Source organism: Prionailurus viverrinus, chromosome A1 (genome assembly GCF_022837055.1).
Source record: "Prionailurus viverrinus isolate Anna chromosome A1, UM_Priviv_1.0, whole genome shotgun sequence".
Classification (NCBI taxonomy): domain Eukaryota; kingdom Metazoa; phylum Chordata; class Mammalia; order Carnivora; family Felidae; genus Prionailurus; species Prionailurus viverrinus.
Genome location: NC_062561.1, coordinates 99,800,034 through 99,821,166, shown reverse-complemented (window position 1 = coordinate 99,821,166; position 21,133 = coordinate 99,800,034). Strand labels below are relative to the sequence as shown.

Genomic DNA, 21,133 nt, shown 5'->3' with positions numbered 1-21,133 from the left:
CGATGGGACCTGAAATAGGGAACTTGGAAATAGTTCCCCACACAAATATGACTAGCTGATTTTTGACCAAAGTTACAATATTAATATAAAATGATGGTGGAAAAAATGTATAACAGTGACCATAATCATCCATCTAACCCTCACATTCCGTGCAAAAATTAACTCAAATGGATCATAGATATACATGTAAAATGGCAAGGTATAAAATTTTTAGAAGAAAACATAGGGGAAAATCTTTGGGACCTGGAGTTAGGTAACAAGTTTTTAGACATGACACCAAAGGTACTATCCCTAAAAGACAATAGCTGAAGTATTTGGATTCATAAAAATTGGAATTCTGGGGGCACCTGGGTGGCTCAGTCGGTTAAGCGACCAACTCTTGATTTTGGTTTAGGTCATGATCTCACAGTTTATAGGGTTTAGCCCGTGTCACAGAGCCTGCTTGGGATTCTCTCTGCCTGTCTGCCCCTTGCCCACTCACTTGTGCGCACTCTCTCTTCCTCAAAATAAATATACATAAATAAATAAATAAATAAATAAATAAATAATAGGTAAAAGTCTTATACTCACAGTCCACAAAAGAAAGATTGCAAATGATAAGTACCTGAAAAGACATGCAGCATCCCTAGTCATAGGGAAACACAAATTAAAAACACAAAATACCACTGCATATCTACTGAAATAGTTTAAAAATATTTACATCTATATTTGTCATATATTATACTAATATAATAACACTCTTAGGCATTTATATGGGGAAAACTCACGTCTACATTAAAAACCTTCGTCACGGAGGCTTTATAATCACCACAAACGTGAAAGTACCTTTGAACACTTGACACGTTAAATGGCTCTACATAGCTCGATGGAATACTACTCAGCAATAAAAGTAATGAAGTATCAAAGTATTCAGACATTTTGGCTGGATCTTAAGAAAATTATGTTTAGTTGGAAATGCCAATCTCTGACGTTTACATATGGTACCATTCCATTTATATGAAATTTGTGAGGTAAATAAGTTATAGAGATGGAGAACAGATGGGTGGCTGTCAGAAGTTGGGGGAAGGGAGAATGGGTGTGCCCTTTATGACCAGCTTGAGAGAAGTGCTTTGTGGTATCAGAGAATTTTTGTACCTTGACTGCAATGATGTGTATATAATTCTATACAAGGGATAAAATGTCATAGAATTATATATAAAAACATACAAGAAATGAGTGCATGTAAAAATAGTGACATCTTAGGAAAGTCTACAGGATGGTTTATTGTATTGTTCCAATAAATTTCCTGTGTTTGGTAACGCACTATAATTATGTTGAAGGAAGCAGGGTGATAGGTACATGGTACCTCTTTGGAGTGTTTGTGCAACTTCTTGTGAGTTTGTATTTATATCAAAACTAAAAGATTTTTTAGGTGCGCCTGGGTAGCTGATTCTTGATTTTGGCTCAGGTCATGATCTCATGGTCTGTGGGTTTGAGCCCCAAGTTGGGCTCTATGCTGACAGCATGGAGCCTGCTTGAGATTCTCTCCCTCTCTCTGTGCCCCTCCCCTGCTCTCTCTCACAAAAATAAATCATTAAACTAAAAAAAACAAAACAAAAACAAAAACAAAACCTAAAAGTTCTTAAGAAGCTCAGCATATCTAAAATAATATATATAAAAAAATTCCTACCCAGACATATGAAACTACTGATAAAGGTAAAGAAAATAGTTACTAAAAATGTATGAAACTTTATTTGTGAGTAACTAAGTTGGGTGCTTTTACCTGTATCTTACTCACCTCACAATTACTATTACTTTAGGTACTATGATCTCCAGTTTTTAAAATAGAGCACTGACTCAGTGTACAAATATGTTAAGTGGCAGTAAGAAATCTAGTCCAGTTTGACTATTTTGAAGCCCGATCATTTTGTTTATACACCCAAATATTTGTAATGCACTTTTCTAATTAATCAAGTGTACATACTGAGTATAAGCATATCTCTTACTGTTTAAATATAAAATCAGAGGAATATAATAATGTATTACTGATTTCTAGGCCACATCATTTCAACTATTATAATGGAAGAAATTATCATGTTAAAGTTGATTTGCATCATTAGGTAACAAACAAAGTAATTGACTCAGGATAATGGAAACAAAACAAGAATTTATTGGTTAGTGGGGGTGCTTAGCATATTAAACTAATAGTTAAAACAGCCAGGTCTTCTAAAAAGGAGGAATTGAAGCGTGTCCAGTCATAGAGGCTCATAGACCTTGAGTTGCAGACAAAGGAGAACTCCCCACCAATTGCCCCAGTCTCCAGCTCCTCTATTTTAATTTTCCAAGCTATCAGTACAACCCAGACTGATGATTATTCCCAGGGTGAATCATGGAAGCCAAGTAGCGAAGTAAGGACTTCACTTCACTAGTCTGACTTACTTGCCCATATATTTGTGGCCAGAAAGTAGAGCTTCTTATCAAAGGAAGCAGGAAAAAGAATTACACAGATGAAAGCAAAAGCAACTATAATCCACCCCTTCTATGACACACGGGTACACACACACTTCTTATATGTACATATCCATAGGGTCAATAGACATAAAAATAGTTTCAAGATAATCATATATATATATGATATATACATATATATAGAAGAGATGTATATATATACTATATATATATATGCATATAAACACAAACATATCTATATCTGTATATATATATACACACCTGGATATACTGTATATATACATATAGGTGTCCCAAATGCCATAGGTCAGTTTTAAGCTTTAGTAATACCAGAAATGCAAAAGCTACAAATTATAAATACCACCATCTGAAAGTTGAACTATTTTAATTTCCCTTATATAGCTTTGTGAACTGTCACTAATGCTTTAAAAACATTTTTTTGTGTGTATCTGTCCCTCTGACTAAAGATGGCAGATGACAAAGAAAAATTACAATTTATCTTTGAAAATGTATAATTACAGTGTTAAGTGACATGCAAATAATTCAACATGCAAATTATATTGTTCAAAAATTGGTAGCTTTTAGGTTTCTAAAATGATTAAGCTTGAAAAGTGCGCTATGACTTTTGGGACACCCTTGGGTACATATACTTGATCATCTCTGATGTTTGTCATACGTTCTATCCTTCCTACTTTGATCATGTAAGAAGTGTGTGTACACCTACACGTGCACGAGCTCATGAAAGCCAAGGAGTGGGTTTTCTTTACTTTTGGTTTCATCTGTACACTAGCTTTTCCTGTCTCAATGATAAGAATGGCTCCCCAGGCAAATAACTGTGTGGGTGAGCATGTTAGAGAAAGGTAGGGGAAAGGTATATGTGCGTTTAAAGAAAAAGATATCGAAAAATAAGTCAAGTTGTTAACAAAGACTACACTGGTGGGAATGTGTGGGTGAAAAGGTATGGATGACAATCTGTACCATCTGTATCCGTCAGTGTTCATGCTCTGCTACATGTATTCTGGATAGAAGGTATGGAGGAGGGGAATACATTTGGTGGGTTGAAGAGCGACAGCTGGGCTAGAGAATAAGACTACAAGCCAGGTGGTCAAGCGTCCACTAAATGAAAGGGACCTGAGAAGCTACAAGTAGAACTGAGACTGGGAAAGAAATTGACATATCCTTTTAAACCTTCTGTTAAGTTAGCAATCTCCTCCCTGGAGTCCTGCCAAGTCCTCATCAACCTTCTGTTGCACCGGTGAAAGGTCTAGGTATGAGAAATGTGCTTTCCACAGTACTACGATCTCTCTAAGGATATCGCCCTCTTCTCCACAAGGCAGCCTTGCAGATGTCTGCAATGGCATCGGACTCCTGGAGGGGTGAGGTGGGCTGGCAGGGGCAGGAAAATTGTCTTGCAGATCTCCTGAGTGCACAGTATTCCTGGTGTTCCTCGGGCTCCTCACAGGTCCATGTGGATATTTTCTCCAGACACGGCACCACATTTTACCAGGGTAACTTGGGAGCAGCTGCAAAGGATCAGGGACATCCATCTACAGCCAGCCCTCCCTGCTATGGGGCTCACGAGAACTTTTGTGCTCCCATCAGACTGTAGGAAGGTACTGGATACCATCACTTGAAATCTTTGGGCCATGGGTCTGTGTTGCTGTGAGAAAACCAAAACAGAGAAGAGGGTCCCTTCAGTGAGAAAGGCAGCTTTTCTTATTTTAGTGATAAGTCCTCAGTCACTCTACATTATTCAGAAAATTTGGGGCCATTCCCGGGCTACAGTCTGATTTCTGGAGCATGGAAAATGAGCCCTTCCTTCGTCCCATTAACTAAAAAGACATACACCCATTCGTTGTAGTGTGAAGCTGGCTTTGCAATGTCTTTGTAGTTTCATCTATGTTTAACCCCTCTATAGATCCCTTAGAACAAGGCACTTGATGGTGTAGTAAAAATAAAGAATAAGATGTGGGGACTGTGCACTTTCATAAAAGAATATGAGGATCCTCCAGGAAGCAACACATTAAAAGCTTCCAGAAAGGATCCTTGGCAGAAGGGTACCCTCGATCCCTCTCCTCCTCCAGTTGCATCTGACACTTGAGAGAAAGCAACCAGAACTACAGGCAAATAGTATATACCAAACAGGTATATAACAGCAAACAGGTAAAACAGCAACAAAACAACAACAAAACAACAAAAACAACAACAAAACAACAAAAAAAAAGGATTCCATTGGTTGTTTCTCTCAAGTGATTGTAACTCCCCAGCAGATTCCTCAGGGTATGCAACTCACAACATGACACCTGAGATCTCACTCACACCTAGGGAGACTGGCCTGTGTACCAACCCTTCCTCCAGGAGACAATGTTTGTCCCTGCTAAGCCCTGTGCCTCTTGAAAGGGAGGCAGGCCCAGGAATATATTTAGGGTGGATGTGACTCCCAAGACATTTGGTTTACCTAGGAATGATGGGCCCAGGCTTGTCTGCCCTACTGAACTACCAGACTGGTCTGTCTTTACTCCTGTCTCCTCAAAGGGCATAAAAAGGAAGCATTCTCACTAATTAATTCCACTTTAAAGTCTATATTCTTCTGAAGGAAATTCATCATCACAGTTACTGGAGACCCTCGGGAGGCATCTCTGCTGGCTGCCACCTTTTCTCAGAACCCTGAATCCCAAATACCCTTGAGGTGCTCTCTTACCCCAAGGGCCCTCACCTCTTCTGCAATTTGGCCCCTAGCAGTTGCCACCTTCCAGTGAGTCTTTTTTTCTCAACTGTAATGGTGGCGATGATATACTGGTGTTCACTGTTCTTTCGTTGGCTCAAGAACATCTTGCTGTTCCGCAAGGTGTGACCTCCCTTCTTCTTCCTCCTTCTTGGGAGAGGAGTGGGTAAAAGTGAAAATGGTTCTCTGCTCCTATGGGTGGTGTGGTGATAGTGGTGAGGGTGGGGGTGGGTGTAAATAAACAACAGTGGGTATTAGGGCTGTTTAGAGAAGATGAAGCCCCCTCAGTAGAGTAAGGCCTACTCTACTTCCTCTCTTTTAGGGGCTGAAAAATAGTCTGTTTATTTGTGTGAAGATTTCATGCCAAAATGCTTTCCTTTCTGGCATTGCAACATTATCTTCCTGACTTTCTTCCTCTTCCTCCTCTTCTTCTTCTCTATCCTGCTCTTCTTGCTCTTCAGCCAAGTCAAGGTAAGATGGAAAGTACGGCAGCTAAAGCCCTCACTGATCCCATGCTGCACATGCTGCTGGAGGACCTCTAAGGTGGGGAAGACCCGGCAGCAGCCCATGCACCTGACACCACTATCCTGGGACACCAGCCATTCGGGCGTCTTGGCCCTGGAACACTCATCTACAGCTGGAGGTTCTGCTGGACTCTCAACCTCCTCCTGTTGCTCTTGGTCTTCGTTGTTCCAGCTGGACTCACTGTCAGTCAGGAGTTCCTTCGTACCCACATAAGAGAGGGTGGCTTCTGTAGGGCTCTTTTCAAGAAAGGTCATTTCTTCTATTCTTGTCTTCTTTGAGGGAGGCTCCAGTCCTTCCTCTGTGTCACATAAGGCAGCCACTCCCCTTTTCATCTGGACACGCATATAGTAAATTTTCATGAGCCTTTCCTCTTTCATGTCTTCTGAGGTAAAAGAGGACTTAGTATCACTGACCAAATGGAATGGGAAGGAGACGTGTGGAAAGGGGGAGGAAGTCTCCAACTGGTATCCAAGACAAGAAACACCTTGATGTAATTGATGGATTCCTAGGAAAGAAAATTCCAAACATAAAATAAGTAGAATAAGTATGTGATGTCTGGAGGACTTAATATGGCCAGGAGAATATTCCTATGCGGAAATGTGAAGCAGAAGCATATGTACATGTTACACTGCAGAATTCTGGGAGTGGTATGTTTTACTTGAGGTGCACCTGGTATAACTGGGGAAATGAGGGTGTGGTGTGTCTAGCGGAGTTGTATGTGTGTTTGGGGACATCTCTGGTGAGTGTTTTCGATACTGGTAAAAGGCGACGGCGAATGAATGTGCGCATGTGCGTTAAATGTGAACAAGTGCAGGAGCGTTGCCTATTCTTGCTGCGAGTCGATATGACATCGAGTGTTAGCAGAAGTGACCTGAGCTCTCAGAATGTGTGGCTCCATGAGGGGCCGAAGTCTTTGTGGGTCAAGTGGCATATAGATTAGAAAGGCAGTGTATGAAAGTGCATTCCCTCCAGGGTCTATGAATTTTCTGCAGTTTGGCTTAGCATGAGGGAGTTAAAACAAGTTATCTGTGTGAGGCAACATAAATTACTTACGGGATTAGTGTGTGAGTGGGTGAGTCGGAATGAAGGTACCGGGGCATACCTACACCATGTAACTAGAACACAGGAAGGTTAATGAGGAATGAAGGCAGGTAAGTTTGGTAGAAAAAGTAAAAGGAAGGAGAAATGGCACCATACCTGGTAGGAAGGAATACAGATGAGTGAGTGTGTGTGAGCATATGAATTCATGCTCCTCTGAGGGGGAAGGTTCCGATGAACTGCCCACACCAGCACTGTGCTCTACATGACCCATCCCAGTGTTCATATGAGGAGCTGTGTCTTATCTTTGAAGGGACACTGACTCTCTCTGTTCCTCTGCAGAGGCTTCAGCCCAATGCCTCCGCCCTGAAACCCTTTTCTGCTTTTGAGGGGAGACTAAATAAGTAGGGCTTGGGCCAAGCAGCTCAGTTTTACCTCCTCTCCATACTCAGACCCCACCTGTTTGTTTTTCTTACCACACTCATCAACAGGAACGAGCTTGCGTACAGACGAAACACAGGAAAAGTATTCTGAGACAGAGGACTTTTCTTCTGCTGCCTGATTGCAGGCAGGGACCACTACACATGACTCAGCAGGAGGGACATCCTCTTGACCTTTCGTGACTTCTGAAGAATGGAATAAACATGAAGAAACACACAAAAAACCAAAAACATTGAGGTGGCATTTTGTGGAGTCATAAAAACAAACAAAACCAAACAAAACATTGAGACGTGGCATTTTCCAGAGTTTGTCAATTCAAAAGACACGCATTGAGTGGACATTAGAAGCCACACATCATTACCAAACGTGAGACTTGCTCTCATTAAAATGAAGGTGACTTTCTCATTTGAAACCCAAAAACTTTAAGGTGCGTTGGCCTTTGAAAACTTCACTTACTCTAAGATATAAGTAAATAATAATTATTAAAATTGTGTTTATGGTGGATGCCCATGATATTTAGTACCTCGTATGTGATATTTCTGGAGATGTGTAGGGAATACTGAACACTTAGAAAGAACCATTCCTGGAAAACAGTATGCAGTCACTTAAGTTGGATATTAATAGCTTAATTTTCCTCATGGGAAATTGTGTAATTAGGGAATGTGGGGTACAAGTTGTATGAAGACCTCTGCATCTACATCTACTTACATATGGATATATATCTATCTACACACACATATAGTGAGGATAAATAGATGATGGATGGATGGATGGATGGATGGATGGAGAGAGAGACAGAGAGAGGGAGGGAGGGAGAAATAGAGAAACATAGATACAAAGATATGTATATATACAGATAAAATCGATTTTCAAGATTCCCTCGGAACTCTGGTGCTGGAGATGGTCAAATTAAGACTTCACAGACTCCTCTTCTGGAAATGTATTTCTACATTTCTCTTAGATTTTTAATCTTCCCACTCAGATCCATTAAGGGCTTCTTCCAAAGAAGACAGGGATGCTGAAATGGTATATTCTGCCTAACAATTATAAACAGAGACCCTGGGCAGCCCTTGAGAGAAGAGGTCATCTATGGACATTGCTGAGCAAAGGAGCTCAATTCTAATTTTTGACTAACACACTGCCTCACCACCATGCCTGAATCCCCCTCAGCCCCTCCTCTCCCCCATCACATACCACTGTGAATGAGCCTGTCTGGAGAAGGGACACCGAAGATCTGTTCTGAGCCTGAAACCTTTGCCATCTGGTTGTGGAACTGGACCAACCTAGAGGGTCCAGAATGTGAAGAGTCTTCACCTGATTTTAAGACCTCTGGGGAAGAGAAGGAAAATCAGATATTTTTTTGCCTCCACTAAACATTCAAGAAATACCACATAGAATCACACACATGGCACTTATCTTCATGAAGATTATAGTCTAGTTTCTGTTCAAAGTCCTAAAATCAAGGTATATAAAAATATTTGTTGGAATGAAGTATCTGATGAACTATGAATGCCCTATGTTGTTTTCTGGAGTGTATCCAAGCTCAAATTCTTTCCAGGTACATGATAAGGTAAAGGTCTCGTTTGACAGTTGTGGTTTATGATATTAAGTCCTGCTGCTTCATGGTAGGTTTACAGGAAAGAATTGACTGACTTCTACTGCTGGTCCTTATCCTCCCCTTCCAAGTTATCTACTCTTGTGGAACCTCACATGAGGGCCCTGCTGAATAGGTATGCAATGCAGGACCTGGAGACTCCAGTAGGAACCCCAAGGTGGACTTCAGACCACACCTCTCAACAATGGACACAGCTCCCCTGTCAACAGCTACTGACTGCTAAATGGTTCGGCCCTCATTTGGCCCTGTCACTGGTGTCACTTTTCTCACATGCCCCACACATTGTTCTGATCAATTTTTGCACCTATACTTACCAAACTCATACCCTACCTTTAAATCTTCCCAATCTACAGGTAAATTCTAGGTTGTTGGTTATTTTCCTACTAAAATATGCATATTTCTTGGATCACCTCTATCTCTACCATGACTTTAAACACATCATGGAAATCGCCAGTTTGTTTTCCTTCCTCCTACATTTCCACGGACTTTCAGTAATAGGTGAATTTTTGTTCCTGATAAAGTAACTCAGGATTAAGTCTCTTATGTTTAAAAACTTCAGTTAAGCCTGGACCCCAATTTTTACTTCACAAAATACCTCTATTTTGTCTCTTGGATGACTGGTAGGTCATGTTGGTGTAAGGATGAGACAAGTCAGTGGAGGTGGTATATCTTTCAGAGAGTTCGTATGTGTACCAGGTTTGACGAGTACAGTCTGATGTGTGCATGTGTCTGTCAGGTTTCTTCAATAATTTTATGTAGACAGTGTAGGGGTGACACGGACATTGAATGTGAAGGTGGCGTTGAGTATGATGTGTTGGGTGATATGCAGCATAATTCTGTATAGGTACAGCCAGTACATCTTCCCTGTATCATGAGTGATCTGTGTGTCATATACTATTGAAGTTCAAGTAGTTACATAATATCTGTTGGTTTATGACAGACTATACGAACCTGGGTGATTCTGTGAGATCTGGTGACACCGAGAAAGTGTTGGAAGACTAACCATGTGAAGGATACATGGGAGACCTCATATGAGCTCCCAGATTGTGGAATTGCATGAGGAACCCAAGGGACTAGGAACAGAAAGGTTTTAGAAGATGGTATATGATTGTGTTGGCTTCATGCGTTACTGTGCAATAGGAAGTTCTACAAGAGTGAGATTATCTGTGTGAGTTAGAGATTACAGTATCTAAGGAATGAGGTTAGAGAAAGCAAACGTGAAGAATACAAATGCTGCAAAATGAGACGTGAAGGTTTACTATGTGAGGATCTGAGCTTATGAGAGTGTCTGGGAGTGTAAACAATTGGGAGCAGAGAACGGGGAGTGAAAGGATGAGTGTTAATACGTGTAAATGTGAGGGCACACGGTGATGAGTCTGGTTGTGGGTGTGATGGAATAAAGATTCCTGTGTGTTTACGGGGGTAGGAGGTTGTTAGAGATAAAATTTAAGGATTCTTTTCAAATCTCTGTTCCATCTTTACCCATTAGAGGACATATGCTAAGGAGTTTACTCCTCTCAAAGAAAAAAAGGAAAATCTAGTGGTTCCTCCTTAGATACTCTCTCTGGTCCTTGCTGGCCCATTTCACACTGGTTGTCAGAACTCTGCCCACATTATGACCAACCAAGTTCATCTTCCCAGGTTCAGACTGAGTTTATCTTGCCATTTCTCAGAGATGTCTGACATTTCCTTAGCCTCCATCTTTGCAAACACGGTTCTGTTCTGATATCCTTGCACTTTGGGCTATTTGTCCTTTTTGAGATTTCCCTCGAATCTCTCAGTTTTATTTTATATGGCTGCAAATGAGTATCCCCCAAGGGGGAAGACACCTTGCACTCTCACTGTAGTCCAGACGTAGACTTGGATCAGCTGATACCAGTTTGTAGACAGCAAACGCTGTGCTTACTTTCTCTGCCACTCCCTACCTCCTGTCCAGACACCTCTACTTACGAGTATTCTTATTGTCAGAGACAGAGAATGAACAGTTTGAGAAAATGAGATTGTTTTCTTCGTGCCTGGGAATAGGACCAATCAGTGTAGTTTCCTTTTGCTTGTTTAAGATTTCTGTTAAAGTGCATCCAAATTAAAGAGATATATCCAATCATTCATACACTCAGTTCATTTGGGTTTCTAACTCAGACATACGTGTGCCACGTATGGAGAATACTGCATGGAGAATAGAGTCTTTTTTCTGGCCAAAGCTCCAGAATATAAGTATTCAAAAATTTTTTTAAAAATGTTCCCAAGTGTTGATGGTCAGGTAGATATATGTATATTGTCTTCATGGAGACCCCTACAGTGTGTCCGGGAACTGTGCTATGACAGAGTGTAGTCAATATATTTTAATATTTGTTTACCTGACTCTACATCTGCCATTGCGTGTAACACATTTTTATTTTCGTTGTTAACCTATTCACATGTCTTTGCGTGTAACACATTTTCATTTTAGTGGTTACAGGCTAAATAATACCTTAGCCAAAGATGCCCATAACCTATCCCCAGAACCTGTAATGTTACCTTATAAGGCCCAAGGGACTTGACAAATGTTATTAAATTAAGGACCTTGAAGTAGAAAGATTATTTTGGATTAGATGGGTGGATCTATATGACATATTTTAGACTTCTGACCTCTATAATAACAGGATAAAGTGTTGTTGTCTTTAATCCACTAGATTTGTCATAATGTTATAGCATTTGATAGCTGATAACAATTACCTTAAACTAAGGACCTCCATATTCACTGGGAGCTTTCAAAATGGGCAGGCTCTATTTACCCAATTTCCTTTCTTTTCTGAGGGCGAGTTGCTTATGTGAGTCAATGGTGCTGCCCACTCTGTGCAAAATATGCAGCTTCGAATACTTGAACTCCCAGTCATGTTACATGCAACTATCATCTAATACTTCAGGTATACCCGTTTTGTTGACCATCTCTGAATTCATGATTACCAGTCTGGGTGTATTAATCATCAAGCCTATTTACATTCAATCACAGACTTACCAACTCCTCAGCTTACCTTTTGTTCCTGTGTTCTATTCCATCTTTCTGAATAGATTCTGTGCTTTTAACTTTTTTATATTTTATTTTTTACTCTTTTTACCTGAAGAATGTCTTTATTTCATCCTTATTCTTTATGATATGACTGTTCTTTTCCTTTAGCACGTAATTTTACACTGTCTTCCAGTGTTGACAATCGCTGCTGAGATGTACACTGCCTGACAAATCACCGTTCTTTTAAAGTATTGTGTGCTTCTCTCTAGTTGCTTTAAGGTCTTTGTTATTGAGGTTGTGAATGTTTGTTTTAGTATACTCAGGTTTGGATTTATTTTTGCCTTTCCTGTGATCAGCTTCCTAATAATGTTTCCTGATTCTAAGGATTTGTATCTTCCATCATTTCTGAAAAAAATCTTGACCATTATCTCTTTATGTTGTCTTACTTTCTTCATATTACTCTTCATGAACCTCGGTTTGATATGTCATACTATCACATTTTGTCCTCATTTATTGTAATCTCTCTCTCACACTTCCCATCTATTTATCTCTCTGATTTCTATTTGTAGGTAATTCCTTGGCTATATCCTCTGGGTCACACATTTTCTTTTCATTTGTGTCAAATGTGATGTTTAATTCATCCCACACTTTTTATAATTTCTAAAATGTTATTTCTCATTTCTAAAACTACCACTTTTTTAAAAAACCTTTTTTCTTGGTAGTGTTTTCAGTTTTTACATCTTTAATAGTTTTACACATTATTTACCACCCCTAAAGCACTATTAAATTAAGTGAACTTTGAAGCTAAAACTTGGTGTTCATGGTGTTTGCAGAATCTACCTTGAAGGTATATATTTTGTAGTTTTCGATTGTGAGCTCAAGTTCAGCAATTCATTACCTATAGGACTCTTTAACATAGATAACTAATGATGCAGGGCTCTTTTATATTTTCTGTGGTCATGTATTACTAGAGTGCTACAAGCTATGGTTTAATTTTATATTAATTCTTAACTTGTAGGCTTAAGGGACACCACAGCAATTGTGGATATTGTGTCTTTGATTCTACTTCTTCCCTCAATAAATGATGTTTGTCTCAAAATGAATGCACAGAGTACCTTCCTACCCCCTATGAGTGAAAAGTGTTTATATATAATGAATTCCTATTGAGGGTACAGAAACAGAGACCTAGACTCCCAAATAAGAGAGGAGGAGAATATGATAACTGGACCCAATGTGCACCTTTCCCCCAGTGGCTGAGCAGAGATGCTGAGCTGGACGTCTACAGGTCTGTTCAGGCTCCCACTGCCCTGATCTGCCTACACCTTAAATGCCCTTTCTTTCTCCTTACCAACATAAGGGTGATGGTGAAAGGAGGAGTTACAGGAGAAGTATTTCAATTCAGAATGTCCATCTTTTGCCTCAGAGACCAGAGTACTGTCTTCCAAAGAGGACTCAGGTGGTGGATCATATTTGTGTGACTTTGGGATTCCTAGAAAATGAAATCAAAGTCATAAAAATAGTTGGTTCCATTCTGTTCCCCTCCTACTGTCTTCTCCCTAACCTACTCTCCCCACTGCCAGCACCCTCCTGGGGAAATACTTATTTTGTCCTGAACAGTACTTCAGCATTCCATTCTTCTATCTGGATCTTGCTACTATGGCTCCTCATATCCATTCACCCTGGTTAGGATTTTTGGTACCATTTGCTTTCCATTTGATACTCTTTGACCCTCCACATTCAACATCCTAGAGATTTATAACCTCAAATGAAACAATTGATGAATTTTTTATTTTTGAAGAACATATTTTTTATTATTATACCAGTGTCTCTGTTTCCAAGTTAACCAAGCTCACTGCTCACTAATAGTTTAAGATTATGATCGTTCCTCTGGGGCATCTTGGTGGCTCAGTCAGTTATGCAACCAACTTCGGCTTAGGTCATGATCTCACAGTTTGTGAGTTCGAGCCCTGCATCATGTTCTGTGCTAACAGCTCAGAGCCTAGAGCCTACTTCTAATTTTGTGTCTCCCTCTCTCTCTGCCTCTCCCTGACTTGTGCTCTGTCTCTCTAAAATAAATAAACATTAAAAAAAAAACAATGATCATCCCTTATGGATGTGTCTGCTATGTGTATAATGCACATATTGTAGCAAACTGTTGTGATGGATGCAATGTGATTTGTGTGTATAAGTCCCTAACATGTTGCTTAAGACAGGACTGATGCTTAATATATGATTGATTTGGTGTTTGTGAATATGAATACGGGGTGGATTTTTTGTGAGTGAGAACAGTAGGTATGCTTCGTGTCTGTTTCAGTTCAGCTAATATCTATGTGTGTAGATTGCATGTCCCACGATTACATGTTTGAGTGTGTATATGCTGTTATGATTCAGATGTATAAGGTAATGATTAGGAATATTCTCTTTAAGACTCACAGAATTAGTTGATTTGTGAAATCTAAAGAAATAATGAAAGAACATTAGAAGGTGTAAAAATCAAAATTGTAAGAGAAAGAATATATGAGCTTTGAGACTATGTGAAGATCCAAATTAAATGGGGGTATAGAGGAGGATGTGGAAGGTTAAGTGTACAGTGACATGTGACTGCATAATAAAGGCATAAAAGACTCATGTCTACAGGATTAAGATAAAATCTGAAAACTACCACCTAACAATTTAACTCAAGCATTCTCCAAACAGAAATATGTCAGATAGCAAAATGCATGTAATAGAATATTCAAACATCACTTTTTAGAATAGCCCCATATTAAAAACAACCCAAATACTCAGAAAAATATAATCAATAAAGAAATTATTTATATTCATAAAATATGTGTTTGTGTGTGTATATATACATGTATGTATATATATATATATATGTATGTATGTATCTGACACACAGAACATAGATAAATTTCACAGATATGATGAGGTAAAGGAATCAGACACAAACTATAAATTGTGTACTACTATTTAAATGAAATTAAAAAAAAACAGGGATAACTAATCTAGGGTTCTAGAAGTCAGAGAAATTACCACTGTTTGTATGGTAGGGACAAAAATATGGCATAGAGAATTTAGACACATATGGAAGATTATAAAGAAATGAATGATGGGAATAAGGAGTGCAAAAAGTGTATATGGTGATAAGTGTGAGAACACTGGCTATAAAAATACATGAAAGGGACGGGTCTTAGACTGGATGTCTCTGAAGTCTACCTCAAGTCCAGATCTCAAGGATCCTACCTCTTTTGGTCCATTTCAAGCTTTGAGTAATTTCACACCTTCCTGATAACATATATGGTTTGCTGGCTCATACTGACATTCTCTTCCACATTTCTCTAGTAAAATTCTCATACCCAACACTCTCCCACCATTTCTTCAAATAAAACACCACTCTCCACTGATCTTTTGGGGCTTATTCTAATCCTCTTAAGTATTTTTCTCTTGCAACTGATGGCTTCCACAGTTGATCATGGAAGAAGATGAAGACACGTTGTGAGTTTGTTTCTGTACTAGGGAGCCTTGTATCAACTAATGGGCAAAATCACCCAGTTCATCTCTTGGCCTAGATCCCAATTTATTCAATACTCTCTCCTTACCAGCACCAGAAAACATGTTTTCTGAAGAGATGCAGGAGAAGTAATCTGAAGAGGAAGAATCTCCCCTTGCTATCTGGTCTTGAGTTGGGGCCATTCCCTTGTGTCCATGATGCAGAACTTTTAAATTCATATATGCTGAGAAATTACAGGAAAATAATAGAGATGTAGTCCACGTTTGCTGTTTGTACATTTATCCATCCATTAAACAAACAAGAAGAGTCTACCATGTGACATGTTTTGTGAACAAACATGGACTCCATTTTCATGGATAGCAAGATATAGCTCATTTATTGTATTTATATCATGATTGGTTGGGATTATATAAGGGCACTCTTTGTAAATGGAGCAGAGACTATAAGCTGTCTCCTTTGGACCTGGACATACTACTAAATTATATTTGTCAACTTCTCTTGTGGTAGTTCTGACCACGTGATTATGTTTTTCACAATAGAAATGAGTGGAAATGGCATGTGCCACTTCCAACCAGAATCATAAAGACCTCCTCTGTGTCTCTCTGAGCTCTTTCCTTTTCTAGCTGATGAGCATGTTGATAACCCAGGGTCTATTGGAAAACTGCATGTTAATGATAGCAAAGTTTCCATCAGCCCAGGAGGCTTGACCCACTCCTCCTCATATACCCTGAATTATTAAATAAGTAAGAAATAGATGCGTTTGTGTATGAGTTACAAAGGCCAAAGTAGAGATGTAACGTGTTCTTGAGGGGCAAATAAATGGACCTAGTACATAGTACATACCAAGCATATGTGATATTAGTATCTACATTTTCCTGGCTTATTTACATTCTACATGTGTGTATATGTGAACACATGGTTGTGAGTGCATATTTTACAGCTCTCATAGTTTACACTTAATAACATCTCTCAACATACACTCATTTTATTGTAGGTAGACATGACTCACTTTCTAGCCCTCTCTCCCCAGAAACCCCAAACACTGTTGGAAGTGCCAAGTTCTCTTCAGGAGTAACAACTGCCACTTGGAACTTTGGGGTTGGCTCTCAACTGTCCCCCACCCCCACTCCCTTGAACAATGGTCTTTCCTCAGAGAAGTTACTTGTTTACTGTTAATCTCCATGGTAACCAGAATTATTTCAGTTTCCCATTTTTTTTTTTTTTCAGGAGAAAACCACAAACTTTCTCCTCAGTTCAACCATTATGGCTAAACAGTGGTATGTATGTGTATTCTGCCTTTTTCTTGCATTTCACATAGGAGCCCCACATTTACATTTTCATAGTCTGAAGGAAAACAATTCTTTTTTGCTTCTGAATAAATAAATTATGACTTTAAATTCTCATCCCTCTACAACCAGTTTTAAATGTTTTAATTTTTTTCTCACTTTTATGAGCCACATTTTCTTCTTCATTAACAGAAGAAAGAACTATTAGAAGACTCATAATAACATCATATACTTACCCAATGCCCTTAGGCAAAAATCAAATAAAGGAAAATACGATTTTTTAAGTAAAACTGTACTACTCAACCACTACACCTGTAACACAGTGAGTGACATGGTATAAACAGTACAGATCTTAAGCTGCAGAGACAAGGACTTGGCCATTTGAACTTTCTCTTTACTCTCAGATGACCTGTGGCCTCAGAAAAACCAGCATATACACATCCCTCTCCTACCCATCCCTCCTCCTCTCCCTTGCCACAGCTAGGGATACTCTCTCCCTATTTTTTTAAGTTTATTTATTTTGAAAGAGAGGGAGAGGGAGAGAATCCCAAGAAGCCTCAGCAGTGAGCCCAATGTGGGGCTTGAACTCATGAACTGTGAGATCATGACATGAGCCAAAATCAAGAGGTGGACACTTAACTGACTGAGCCACCCAGGTACCCTTCTCCTTTTTTTTTTTTTTTTTTAAGAGGCAATTCCATGGTATCCTATGCTCAGAGAAGATGCTTAACACATACCTCTTGACTTCTTGGAAGTTTCGGGAAAATATGTACTTTCCAGATGTTTCCTTTTTTGTTTCTGCTTCATGGTTCACCTCTTCAGAGTGACTCAAATCAATACCTTTTCCCTGAAACTCTGCTCTCAGAGAATCAGTGGAAAATAACAGAGAATCAAATCAGTACATTCAAGAACAACAACTCACTTGAGAAGTTACCTCCTCACTAAATCACTGTCTTGACCAGTGCTCAGTACACCATCAGGACTATTATGATGCAAGTCAGCATCAGAATTCTGTGACCTATGCGTTACATCAGTGCACCCCAGGGACACAGCTGGTACTCACAGGACAGAAGGAGTGCCATGACCCACTGACTAGAGCAATTGCTTTCCCCCCAGTGAAAACCCCATCAGTGACTTGAATTTGTGAACTTTGCACTTGATATCAAAACTACACATGACTTGGATCAAACAAAGAACATTCTTTTATGTATCTACAGTAACCACATTACTAAATCTCCCCATGTAGAAGATATTAAAATCGTACCTGAGAGAACTAGGTCTGAATGGTAGAAAAGAGTTGACATTAGATCTTATTAGCAGTACTATTTAACTTATGTGAAATGGTTATATGTAAGGTATATGTTGGTATATACATATGCAGTTGAGGACATCTCATAATCCTATACAACCCTAAAATATATTGACATTCCCCACTCCCAGGAATAGTCTTATGTATTGTGACAACAAGCCGTTGTCTCTTTTGCTACTCTTTTTTCTAATTATTGCCCAAGAGATTTGGGGAAAGTTAAGCCCTTGGATTACATTTACATTCCCTGGACCACATAATGAAGCTTGTTCTCAAGCATGAAGGTCTCATTCTACAGGCTACTGTTCCAGGCCCCAGTCTATGTCCTCTGGAAGGAGCGGGGCTCTGTATAGGGTTTGAACTCTGTGGTTAGCTCCATCCTATCTCCCATATACCACTGCATACACCCCCTCCCTTAGGAGCAATCTGTATTTACTTCCACCTCAGCAGCTGGACTAAAACCAGGCCATAATCTATGGCCTCCTTCTGTCTTCTTTGGTCCCAGTAGGCACTGCCTCTGCACATTCCCCTCACTCACCAGGGGCTCAGCCTCTTACAGCCACTGAATGGCAGGTACATTTATCAAGAAATGCTCAGCCTTGTTAGCAAAACAAAAATTAGATACTATTTTACATGTATCATATTGGTAAAAAAATAGTAAAAAAATGATTATAAAGATATGGGTAAAAAAAGGAATCCTCATGATCTAAAATGACTTATGTAGCCATGGTGAAGAACAATTAGTCAATATTTTGTAAAATTAAATAAGCATTTACTCCACAAGCCTACAATTTCATTCCATAAAGAGGTCATTACAAGAGCGATACTCATGGCACTATATATACCAGCAGGGAGCACTAATTTTTGTTTACTTTAGTTTCCAACTCAAGAAGAAAGGGCAAGCAAAGTATGATAGGTACATGTGACAGAATTGATTTCCAAGGGTATAAGTCATGCCCCTTAAAATATATGACTACAGGGAAGAATGTGATCAGAGATAAAAAGAAAATATAATGCAATCAAATTATCACAAGTACTTCCTTAACCAGACTGGTTACTAAGCAGAATTATGAACTCAACAGTCAATACTTTTTGGAAGAAAAAAAAAAGAGTAATTTCACCCAAAAGTAAAATGTCTCAGATTATGTCTAGATCCAAGAGAAAGAATTGTTCTGAAGATTCTTTACTGTATTAGTTTCCTTTTGCTGCTACAGCAAATTACCACAAACCTGGTGGCTTAAAATACAAATGTATTATCTTACAGTTCTGGAGGACAGAAGTTCAATATGGGCCTTACATCCTGAAATCAAGGTTTTCGGTTCTGTCTGGAGGCTCCAGGGGAGAATCTGCTCTCTTTTCTCCTCTGGGCTTTAGAAGTTGCCTGAATTCTTTGGCTCTTGCTCCCTCCCTTCATCTTCAAAACACACCACTTCGGGGGTACGTGGGTGGCTCAGTCAGTTAAGCATCTGACTTCTGCTCAGGTCATGATCTCCTGGTCTGTGATTTCAAGCCCCACATAGGGATCTGTGCTGACAGCTCAGAGCTTGGAGCCTGCTTCGGATTCTGTCTCCCTCTCTCTCTCTGCTCCTCCCCTGCTTGTGCTCTGTCTCTGTCTCTCTCTCTGTCTCTGAAAAATAAGTAATTATTTAAAAAGAAAATATAGCACTTCAATATGTTTCCACTGTCTCATTTCTGTTCTATCACTCTCCCACCTCCCTCTACTAATGATTCTTGTGATTACATGAGTCCCACACAGGTTATCCAGAATACCTTCCCATTTCAAAACCTTTAATTTAATCCCTTCTACAAAGGCTCTTTTGACACTTGGAGTAACCTATTCAGAGGTTCTAGGGATGGGTGGTGGGAGGGGTTTGACATTTTCTTCCAGGGGCAGGGAGAATGAATATTTCAGCTATCAAAGACAAAAACAAAGCATGTGAGAGTAAATTCACCTAAAGTAAAATATAGTGAGGTAAGAATACAAACCCTAAATAAAACAAGAGCAATAGGGGAAAAAAAGACACACCAACAGTGGATATCTATTGAGTAAAACAAAGCAGGACAAAATATAGGAACAACCCCAAGTGGGACATTAAACATAACCCAAGGAACAGAAGAAGAATTACACGAGATTTCTCCATGCTGTAGAATTTAAACAACTAGATTTAATAAAACGAGAGCTCTAAGACAAGATGTCATTGTCAGTGCAAAGATATAAAAATGGAGAATTCAGAGCTGAGGAAAAAACAAAGACTCTAAACAAGGTCAAAACAGGGTAAGTAAACAAAGGAGAACCAGAAAGAAATAAGGTTTTAAATTGAAAAACTGGCATCTTGACTTAAGTGTAAAGGGAAGAGAGAAATAGGTAATTAACTAGAAGACAATGGATATAAAAAGGCTAAATGATGATACATAATTATAAAGAGGTTAACAAATAAAGCAGACAGTTATTCAAGATATAATACAGTAAAATATCCCTAGAATACAGAAATAATGGAACCACAAAGGAAGAGTATACATTTTTTCCAAAAAAAAAAAAATTTGAGAGCCTTACAGGAATTTATAACCCCCAGTTATATATATATATACATATATATGTACATATACTATATACATGTATATATATGTGTACATATAATATATATGTATATATGTACATATATATGTATATATATGTATATATGTACATATATATGTATATAGATACATACATATATATGTATATAAATATATACACATACACACACACACACGAATGTATAAAAGACATATATAACCTTAAAGGATAAAAGGAACAAGCAAAATTCTTCAGGTATTCTAAGAGAAGGAGCAAGTCACTTGAGAGGGGTAAACAGGAAGCTGGCTTCCCCATTCCATAGAGCGACACCTAGTGTTTGAAAATAGAAAAGTATCCCCAGATACTGAAAGAAAGAAGGTGTGAAACTGTGATAGTATTTGTAGCCAAGTTGTTTTGAAGTGCAAGAGCAACTGGCAGACATGGTCAAAAGTGTATCAATTTTTTTTTTTTTTCAGAAAGATGTGTGCTGTTAAGAGCCATGCCTGGAAAAGTCAGCTCTGTGATAGAGCCAACTCCAGTGCCGTGAGAAAAGGACAAATGGAATACTCCATGCCAAAAGACAGGAGAATTCTGACAGTAAACAACTGAGGGTGGGGACAGGAGTGGGGTGAGAACTATATGAAAATAATAGTTTTACTATACTTTTCCTTCTGAATAAAGTTTGGGTTTCA

At 39.0% G+C, this 21,133-nt stretch overlaps 1 protein-coding gene across 2 annotated transcripts; it reads right to left on the bottom strand.

Moving 5' to 3' along the window:
• Positions 1-2,682: 2,682 nt before the first annotated feature.
• On the bottom strand, positions 2,683-19,314 carry LOC125165440 (protein FAM170A-like). Of its 2 annotated transcripts, XM_047858390.1 has the most exons (8): positions 19,182-19,314; positions 17,316-17,433; positions 15,381-15,515; positions 13,130-13,270; positions 8,372-8,506; positions 7,213-7,362; positions 5,165-6,203; positions 2,683-4,108 (listed from the first exon to the last, which is right to left on the bottom strand). In XM_047858390.1, exons 2-7 carry the CDS (start codon positions 17,383-17,385, stop codon positions 5,515-5,517), a joined length of 1,320 nt encoding a protein of 439 aa, XP_047714346.1. In that variant the 5' UTR covers positions 17,386-17,433; positions 19,182-19,314; the 3' UTR covers positions 2,683-4,108; positions 5,165-5,514. The 2 variants fall into 2 exon arrangements, with proteins under 2 accessions (XP_047714346.1, XP_047714438.1); XM_047858482.1 differs by lacking the exons at positions 15,381-15,515; positions 19,182-19,314 and having other exon boundaries at positions 2,685-4,108; positions 17,316-17,540.
• Positions 19,315-21,133: the final 1,819 nt, after the last annotated feature.